Genomic DNA, 10,624 nt, shown 5'->3' on the forward strand with positions numbered 1-10,624 from the left:
GTGAGTTCAACCTGGGCTGTACAGTAGAATCACCTGGGAAATTTTAAGAAAAAATATTAATGCTCAGATTCCCCCTAGGTCAGTTAAATCAGAGCATTTGGGCCAGGGTCCAAGCATTGGTATTTTTAAAAAGCTTTGCAGCCGATTCCAATGTACAATCAAATCTGAGAACCTCTGATTTAGCTGAATTGAAAAAGATGGTATGGATTTGTATTTTACTTATAGTAACTTACTGTAATTATAGCACTTGAGTTGTAACTATAGGTCAGTATAATGTAAATGCCATTACATATTGTATTTATGCTGATTAAAATTCATATGGCCCGTATTATATTATTAAAAGACAGAAATAAAATTGAATTTCAAACTAACCATAATGTGCATTTGCCCAGCATGAGGGATCTTATCTGTGGCTATTTTTTAAAATGTAGGTGTGTGTACACACACACACGGAAATTTCTTGTACCAGTTAGTAAATAAACGAATGAGGTGATTGTTGGTCTCCTTAGAATAATAAATTGGGTATTGTAAATTTGGAAAGGTACTGCATTCCCTTTTTAAGGCAACCTGGAAGCCTTTCATTTGGATATTGATCTGGGGTTCATGTCATCTTGTGCTGGGAATGAAGCAGGAAGGAGTCTGTAGCAATAAAAAGAAACACTTGACATTGGGTGTTCACTTTTCCTGGGGCCACTTAAAGAAAATAAATTCAATACCACTACAAATGTTCCAGATATTTTTGTTGTTGTTGTTCCAGATATTTTTTGAATTGTTATGTTTAGTTATGCCTGTAAAAAAAAAGAGAGAGAGAGAGAGAACGATTCTAAAGTTGTTTTCTTGTTTAATTTCTGTTCCCTTCTGTTTAACTTTCTCTTTAAAGCTATTGGTGTCAGTAACCAGAGGGAAACCACTGTAGTCTGGGACAAGATAACTGGAGAGCCTCTCTACAATGCTGTAGGTAAGCTGTTGTGCATGGATGTCAAATGCAATGCCTTTCTCCACTTGCAAATGTCATACTAAACTATCTGGCTAAAAAAAGCATGTGGTCATGATTCCTATAATTGGATGGCATGGGCAGAAGAGTCCTCTAAGAAAATTATTGTGAGATATATACACCATTTTTAGCTATTTATTCACATCTTGAATTAACTCTTTCCCCATTTTCTGATTATTTGTATTATACAAATGGGTTTATGTTGCCAGGACTGTTTTATAATCCCTGCTGTTTCTGACACCTAAAAGAGATCTCCACTCCTCCTCCTCCCCTAAAACATCAAAATTACAAGTGTTCATAGTTATATCTCTATAAAGCATTTGTGTACTTGGGTCTTCCCACCTAGAGGAATTTCAATAGATTCTTCTGAGGTTATGAAAATCAAAATTTTAGCTCACTTTGCTACAAACTAGGCTATTTCAGTAGGAGTTCAAAAACTCAAAAATCTCAAGTAATCATTAGATATCACATCTCATTAAATGTAAATGACCATGAGTATATTTTGTCATCACTCTTAGGACATGACAATGGAGCACTGAATGATTATGTCACTTGCTAAAAGGAAAATTTCTTTCTAAATATATAATCACTAAAAGGCATCATTCTGTCACAAATAGCAAAGCACAATTTTTGTCAATCAAATACCAGGGTGTGGGGTGGGGAATGGAGGCAAAAATTGTCAGAGATGGGATGATTTCTAGAGTGAGCTATTTTTACTTTACAGTGACTTTAGTAATATAGTTACTTTAGCATTAATTGAAAGAAAGTGATAAAAATATACTAAAAAGTTGCCTTGTGAAGAGTAGCATGAATCCTTTGGAAATAATTTTTTTATTAAAAAGTAAGGCATTTAACTTTATTGTGTTATAAGAAAGCATTTAGTATGCCTTCTTGTGTTTATGATTTTTTAAAAAGACTCAAAAACTCTTAAAGAATTGCAGCTAAAGATCCTATTACTCAAAAGTACATATTTTACATCTTTATTTTGTCCTTATTCTCATTCTGAATATAAGTAAAGCAGGATATTACCATTTTAATGGCTAGTACCTAAGAGAGTATTTTTTCACAGATCAAGTTTAGACAACTTCTTGAACTAGTTAGGGTTTTCCTTTTTTTGTTCTCCTAGTGAAAGGAAGTGGCTACTCAAAGGAGCCAGAATGTTCCTGTTAAACTCTAAACTTGAATTGTAAAAGTGCAACTTTGGACTTTGAGTTGTCATTTTTAAATAATGCAACTAGGTTAGTTGAAGTTATGCTTATAGTGAAGGATTTCAAGTAAATATGTTACCAGAAAAAGTTCCTGTTTGTGATGTGCTTATTTACTCATTTCCTTGTCTTCTACCTGTGTCCCTCTGCACCCCTCCCCCATTCTCTGTGCTTTAGAGGATTAATTCCAACCATACCTATGGAATATGAAGATCTTTTTCTCTATACTGAACCAAATGCATGTTTTGAGGACTTTTTGCATGTTTAGTGCTATCCTGGGTATGTTACACAGGACAGGACTTACTGGCTGTTTTTGTAAGCTCTTTAGAATCTAGTTTTGAAAGAGACTAACAAAATTAGGGAATAGTTGTTACATTGTGTATTGCTAAGTTGAAGAGGAATTAGAGCAAGTACAGGTTAGTATGGATTTTGAATTTTTGGCATCTCTTGGGGGAAGGTTGAACTCCATTTTAGGCCTGGATGAATGTATTGGGTTACATTAGGAAAAGGGAGAATTGAAGGATAGTGTAAACAAGCTATGAAGGTGAAAATATGTATATTTATTTCACCAAAGAGTGAAGACACTGATCAAATTTGAGCCTAGAGTGGCTTATTTAAGCGTTTTAATAGAACTAGCAGTGATAATAATGTTCAATAAGTGCTAACTGCTATTACTGTTGACTAGGGATTGTGCTAAACACTTTACCCATATTATTTAATCTCAGTGACCCTGAAATAGATTTTACTAGCCTCATTTTCTAAATTATTATGGAAAAGCTATATAACTTGTCCAATGCTGTGTAGCTATAAGTAGAGGTAAAGCCAGTTTGAAGATAAACCTCTCTAACCCCAAAGCCTGTGTTCTAATTTTGATAGATAGGGGTTGATGAAGATAGAGAGAGCCTGAAAACCATGACCTGGGCAACATGGGGAAAAATGGGACAAAAGTGGTGGAATGGGTTATTTCAAATGCACCTGTCTGCTGAGAACATCTAGAGAAGTGGAACCAAAGAAAACCCCAAAACACCCAATTATCTGAAGGACTGGACAGCTACCAAGGCAGTGAGGAATTGTGGGACCAATATCCAGGAGAGAAGGAAAGCCCAGAGAGATGGGCCTGGCATTTGGTGTCCCTAGAGATAACTGTCAATTCAGAAAGGAGTATCTGAGGGCTAAGCAGCACTGTCATAGGTTATGAAGACAGAGAGGCAAAGGATGGAGTCAGAAGCTGCCAATGGTGGGGTAAATATTGGTAAGATCACAAACTTTTGATTGGGACTGTGGAGGGCCAATCCTAGAAGTAAAGTGAACTGAAAATAAACCACAATCTTCACAGGAATTGAAGCCCAGATTCAGATAACTTTAAACCCTGATTAGATTAAGATGTTTTGAGGTTGCTAATGCTCCTCATCTAACTTCTTTTCAGAGTGTTCATATACAATTTCTAGTCCTATCTAATAAAAGAGAAACATGGTAATTAGCCGTACCTCCACTACCCTTCCCATTGGCTAATCAGGGCGATATGCAAATTAACTGCCAGCCAAGATGGCGGCCGGCAGCCAGGCAGCTTGAAGTGAACATGAGGCTTGCTTGCTTCAGTGACGGAGGAAGCCAACGTTCCCCGCCTGCCTTGCCGGACTCTGAGCTTGCATTTTGAAACATTGTTACAAATATAGAAGCTAAACAAAACCCCAGAAACCTGCTTTCAGCCAGCCGGGATCTCAGAGCTGGAGTTGAAACAGTGTTTCGATTATAGAACCCAAACAAACCAGATACCTGCTTTCAGCAGCCGAGGCCTCAGAGCTGGAGCCAAGCCTCAGAGCTAAAGCTGGCCCAGAATAAAAAAAGAAAAGAAAAAAAGGAGCGGTTGGGAGCTTCAGTCACCTGCCAGCCTGAAAACAGCCCTCAGCCCCTCACCCAGACTGGCCAGGCACCCCAGTGGGGACCCCCACCCTTAAGGGGGTGTGACCAGCTGCAAACAGCCATCATCCCCTCATCCAGGCTGGCCAGGCACCCCAGTGGGGACCCCCACACTGATCCAGGACCCCCTTCAGGGCAAACCAACCAGCCCCCACCCATGCACCAGGCCGCTATCCTATATAGTAAAAGGGTAATATGCCTCCCAGCACCGGGATCAGTGGAGCCGCGAGGCCTCCCGGCACCGGGATCAGCGTGACAGGGGGCAGCGACCAAACCCCCTGATCGCCCTGAGGCTCTGTGTGTGACAGGGGGCGGGGCCACAACCTCCCTATCCGCCCTGCTCTGTTCGTGACAGGGGAAGGTGCCCCAACCCCCTGATCAGCCCTGCTCTGTGCCTGATGGGGGGGAGCTCCCCAATCCCCTGATCACCCTGCGGCTCTGTGTGTGACAGGGTGCGGCACCCCAACCCCCTGATCCCCATGGGCCCTGCTCTGTGTGTGACGGGGTAGAGCCATAACCTCCCCATCTGCCCTGCCCCGAGTGTGACAGTAGCGGCGCCCCAACCCCCTGATCCGCCCTGCTCTGTGGGTGATAGAGGGTGGCGCCCCAACCCCCCCCACAGGCCCTGCTCTGTGTGTGACAGGGTAGAGCCATAACCTCCCCATCGGCCCTGCCCTGAGTGTGACAGGGTGTGGCGCCCCAACCCCCTGATCCGCCCTGCTCTGTGTGTGACAGGGGGCGGTGCCCCAACTCCCCTATCGGCCCTACTCTGTGCGTGACAGGGGGGGAGCTCCTCAACCCCCTGATTGGCCCTGCTCTGTGTGTGACAGGGGGGAGCTCCCCAACCCCCTGATGGGCCCTGCTCTGTGCGTGACAGGGGGGAGCTCCCCAACCCCCTGATCGACCCTGCTCTGTGCGTGACAGGGTACGGAGCCCCAACGCCCCTGATGGGCCCTGCTCTGTGAATGACAGGGGGCAGTGCCCCAACCCCCTGATTGGCCCTGCTCTGTGCGTGACAGGGGGTGGCGCCACAACCTCCCCATTGACCCTGCCTTGAGTGTGACAGGGGGCGGTGCCCCAACCCCCCAATCGGCCCTACCCTGAGCGTGACTGAGGGTGGCTTCGCAACCTCCCGATCCGCCCTGCTCTGTGCATGACAGGGGGCGGCGCCCCAACTCCCCAATCAGCCCTGCTCTGAGCCCGACCAGGGGCTGCACCTAGGGATTGGGCCTGCCCTCTGCCACCCAGGAGCAGGCCTAAGCCAGCAGGTCGTTATCTCCCGAGGGGTCCCAGACTGCGAGAGGGCACAGGCCGGGCTGAGGGACCCCCCTCCCCCCCGAGTGCACAAATTTTTGTGCACCGGGCCTCTAGTTTTCTATAAAAGAATAGTCAAGCTTACAAAACAACACATGACTAAAAACAGAGGCAAGTGACATTAGAAACAGACCCATAGGAAATCCTGATATTGGAGTTACCAGGCTTTAAAATAATTGTGATTACCTGGCTGGTGTTGTTCAGTGGATTGAGCCTCATCCCAGGCACCAAGAGGTTACCATTTTGATTTTTGGTCAGGGCACACGCCCGGGTTTCAGTTTGATCCCCAGTAGGGGCCGTGCAGGAGGCTACCAATCATGTTTCTCTCTCATCGTTGTTTCTAGCTCTCCCTCTCCATTCCTTTCTCTCTAAAAAATCAATGAAAACATTTTTTAAAGTAAAATAATCGTGATCAGCATGTTCAAGCAATTCATTGACAAGATGGATGACCTTAGCAAAAAATTAGAAATTTAAAAGTGGAAATTCTAGATAGAATTAGTGAACTATAAGAGGGATCAGAAGTAAACAGATAGACAAAGGTTTAGAAAATACAGAAGAAGAAAAAACTAAGAGAAATATGGAATAATGCGAGGAGGTTCAGTGCATTTGTAATTGGAGTCCCAGAAGAAATGGAAGAGAGATATTAAAGTTTCTGAAAAGAGATGAAAGATATCAAGTCACAGAATCAAGAAGCACTTTGATCCCCAGGGGAAGATGAATACAGAAAGCCATACATAAACATATGCTGAGACCTAAAGATAAAATGACAAATTTTAAAGTAAGCAGAAGTAGGAGAATTTCCAGGTACTGTTAGTTGGACATGAAATATGCTTGCTGAAGAAACTGAAGACTGAGAAAGGCTATTTGTTTTTGCTTACAATAAAGGTGTGTTTGTATACTGACATCTTTTATATCAGATACAATGATAGGCATATAAAAAAGTTCAAATGGGTCCATTGAGGCACGGATGGCCCATGTTAGTAATTTCGTATACTTTTAGAACTTGTGTGTTAATTTTCTGATCATGGTAAACATTGGTGTGGTATCTAAAATGAAGAAGTGTCACTTTGCATCACTGCTTCCAGTCACCGTGCCATGATGCAACCGTTTACTATTATGGCCTCACAGGTAGATTGTAGGAGCTTTGTGGCCTGGGATCTAAATCAGGCCTTTGGCTGCTCTCATCTGTCTTCACTTATCCTTGTCCCTCTGGTACTTTTCTCTCTCCCTCTAAGCATTATTTTCATCAATATTCTTTTCCAAAGAGTCCCCACCAACCCACTCCCTGCTATTTTTCTAGGCCCTTTTCTTCTAAAATCAACTTTATAGTGGTCTACATACCTTGGTACCTAAATATTATTGACAGAAGGTTTGAGTTTATATATACACCACAGGCTAAACTGATTTACAAAGCTACCCAATTGATTCCAGTGTAGAGTGGGGGAAGTCTGGAAACAATGAGATGTAGTGTGTTAATATGCACATTTCACTGATGCCACCAGTGAAATGTTCTGGCCTAACTAGGATAGAACATAGTAAGGACTAATATTCAGGGAGGCAAGAGCCACTGATTTAAGACCTTCCATGTATTAAAGAGAACCATCAACAAAAATATTTGTCTCTGAAATAATTTTCCTTATTTAAATTGTATTGTGAACAATTTTACCTAAGATGTTGGATTTAAAGTTCCCTATGACACACAACTTTTTAGGCAGAGTGTGCAATTTTAAACATTGCTCATCCTTTTTGCCTTTTTAAATTTTTACATATTGGCTAACCCTGGGCCAATTATTAAACCTGTGTAATCATCTGTTGAGATCGGAAAGAACCTTGAGCTTATTTTTTTAATCTTTTCTGGACTGAGTTATGTTTCAAAGTATCAGCACGAAAGAAAACCATAGATGGCAAACGACTAAAACTCCTAAGTACGCTTGGCCTTAAACAACAAAAGTGTGGTTTTATTTTGATTGTTTTGCAGACTTTTTACTTTTGTAAAATCTAGAATAGCCAGCTTTATCAAGATCCACCTATTTTTCATTATTTCAAGTCTTTTATGACAGTTCTTTGAATGCCTTATGTCTCCTTCAATTCTGGGTGAAGAAATACTGCCATATTTTGCAATGATTGAATTCTTTAACTCTGGGCAGTTTACATTTAAAGTAACTGAATTAAAATAATACTGAATATAAACTGTAATTGGAAAATAAAATTTAGTCCAGTGGGTGTGGCTCAGTGGTTGAGCGTCGACCTATGAACCAGGAGGTCATGGCTCAATTTCCGGTCATAGCACATGCCCAGGTTGCCGGTGCCATCCCAATGTCGGGTGTGCAGGAGGCAGCCGATCAATGATTCTCTTTCATCATTGATGTTTCTCTCTCTCCCTTTCCCTTCCTCTCTGAAATCAATAAAAATATATTAAATTTAAAAAAACTTTAAAAATATATTTTAAAAAAGAAAATTTAAACTTTAAAAATGCAAAATAAAATAACTGCATTAGATTTTGACTTTGAAGTCTCCAATCTTTAGTGTTTCTTCACGTTCTGTTTACTACTATGAAGTCATCCTGGCTATACCTATGTCATAGAGGTTTAATTCTGGATTCAGATTCTGGGTTCAAATGGTGACTTTTCCACTCACTACCATTCTGTGCCTGTTTCCTCGGGAGCTAAACTAGAGAAATTAAAAGTGTTTATAATAGGTTTGAAGTAAAGATCAGTGCCTTAGTACATGTAGGGTATGTAAAACAGTGTGGCTGACTAGATGCCACTCATCTGAATTGGCTGATAGCCTTTCTAATCCAGGAATGCCAGGTGAAAAGATTGATTTATACATGACAGGTGTCTTAGGGGAAATGCAGAGCCTACCTGGGGCCACACACTTGTCTCAGTCATTGGCATTTATACACCTAACACTGAAATAGATTTCAGCCCCCTCACATTCTGGCATATACATAGATGTATTTTAATTCATCCCTTCCCCCACTCCATTTGAAACTTTGGCCTCACCTGATTTCTGAAAAATGTAATCAGGGACAGTCATCAGTATAATCTCTTCTTTGCAAATGACCTTTTACCCAGCTTAATTAATAGCTTACCTTTTGGCAAGTGGTAACACATAGCAAATAAATCTGGTTTACTATTGTGTCTCTTGTGGGGGAAACTCAATAACCCTTTGTGTAGCTGTCAGCAATCCTTGCTTAGGGTGTGTTCCATAACCTGGAGCCTCCCATATTCATCTCACTTCCTGTCAGGCCACTTGCTCCTCATAACAAACCATGTCAGAGGAGATGTATTTGCCTTTGCTTCTAGTCAACAAAATAATGTAGATTATCTCTAGTGCATTTTTTTCCCTTAGGTACTTTTCCTTTCTATTGTTATGGCTAACCCAAAATAACACAAATTTCTAAATATTCTCAAAATAACTTTTTCCTTCGTGCTGTTACTACATCACTAAACTAACCCTGGTCCATGGGCACTGAGGCAACTGCATTTCTCTTCACTCTTAAAACTCTTAAAACTTTGTTTTTCAGCACAAACCAAATTTATCAGATATACTGGAAGTGGCTTTATTTGATATAAATGAAAGTTTCAGATCATCCAAGTTTTTTTTTTTATAACTTTGATGGTCTGAACCATCTAAATCCAATTTACTTGGTCTAAAGCAGTGGTTCTCAACCTTCCTAATGCTGCGACCCTTTAATACAGTTCCTCATGTGGTGACCTCCAATTTCATTGTTCCAAATTGAACATAATTAAAGCATAGTGATTAATCACAAAACAATATGTAATTATATGTGTTTTCCGATGGTCTTAGGCGACCCCTGTGAAAGGGTTGTTCGACCCCCTAAGGGGTCGCGACTCGCAGGTTGAGAACTGCTGGTCTAAAGGGAAATGGCCTCTAGAAGCAGTGTGTATAATATTCCAGACCCCCTAGTGTCTATTTTTCTTATTTTTAAAAAAATCACTTTGGAACTTGGCTATTTCCTGTTCCCTCTGAACATGCTGTTTCTTTTTGTGGCGATGGCCTTCACCTTCTGCCACTGTAGCAGGGAAGTGCTTTCTTGGGGACCTGCCTTCCCAAAGGGGCCCCTTCATCCCTTCCTGTGGATGGCCCCCACACAGATCATGACACTTCCTGAGCATCCCTTCCTAACATCCCTGTGGGTGTGCTCGCTCACTATATCACACAGCCTTTCCCTTCCAGTGGTTGGGTGAGCAGCCAGTAACCAACTGAGCCACTTTTCCAACTAGGTCGCAGATATGTGGCCAGGTAAGGAAGAGTCATCCTGAGCATAATATGGGTCTACACCTGGTCTTGTTCCGATGGAAATGCCATTGAACCAGAGACTCTGACTGGACTGCTTTTGTTCACCTTCTACCCCATGTCTCTTCTTTTTCTGCACTCACATGTGTAGAAAAACGTTCATTCTGATGAACTTGCCCAAGTGAATGAGCTACCATTCCTTAAGTGGTCAACAAGAGAACACAGACTTTGAATCTGGCCATCTCTAGCATGAATTGCCATTATTTCTCCTAATGCTCCAGCCGCTCCAGTTTCTCCTGGCCCTTCAGATCCAGTTGCCGTTGTTCCCTCTGGCTCTTCAGTTCCAGCTGCTGGCCCTTCCTCAGGTATTGGTGCACTGGCTGTTGCTCACTTCCCAGCCTTCCAACTCAGGCATACTGGGGGAAATTGACCACTGCCGCTGGACCTGGATCTGGCACTTCTTCTGATCATTCTCAGAAATTACCTCCACAAGGGGCTTAGACTTCCAGCTTGGGGTCTTCTCTTTGGCTTTGGGTCCTTTACTCTGCAAATCTAATTCTGCCATCTTAGCTTCTTTAATGAGTTCTAATTTTTGTGTGTTCTTAATTTAATTAATTTTGAGCATTTGTGAATTGCTTGGTAGTATACCAGCCACTGACATTTTCTTTTCTCTTTGGCAGTCTTACTAATTCATTGTATGTATTCTAATTGTCTTAAGCTCGTGGGCCATAAAAAAACACACAAAGGAAATATTTGGCCAGCCCTCTGTGATCATGGAATAATGGAATGAGAGGGATTTTAGAGAGCATCTAGTTCAACTGCCTTATTTTATATTTAGGAAATCCAGGTCCCATAGCTTCTTGGTGGCAAAGCCAGAAGACATAGAACTTTGATCTCTGATTCACACCCAGTGTTTTGACTCTTGTGC

The 10,624-nt window shown here is 41.9% G+C and overlaps 1 protein-coding gene across 8 annotated transcripts in view; it reads left to right on the top strand.

Annotated features, from left to right (window-relative positions):
• The window catches only part of GK (glycerol kinase), a 71,557-nt gene that overhangs the window by 18,805 nt on the left and 42,128 nt on the right, over positions 1-10,624 (top strand). For all 8 annotated transcript variants that reach the window (XR_002828458.1, XR_002828459.1, XM_023751346.1 and 5 more), the window contains one exon: positions 881-958. Coding sequence is in view for 6 of the 8 variants with exons in the window: in XM_023751346.1 (XP_023607114.1) it covers positions 881-958 (78 nt within the window). In the remaining 2 variants the exon portion in view is untranslated. The remainder of the gene's footprint in view (positions 1-880; positions 959-10,624) is intronic.

The sequence above is a fragment of the Myotis lucifugus genome, unplaced genomic scaffold, assembly GCF_000147115.1.
Source record: "Myotis lucifugus unplaced genomic scaffold, Myoluc2.0 scaffold_20, whole genome shotgun sequence".
Lineage (NCBI taxonomy): Eukaryota > Metazoa > Chordata > Mammalia > Chiroptera > Vespertilionidae > Myotis > Myotis lucifugus.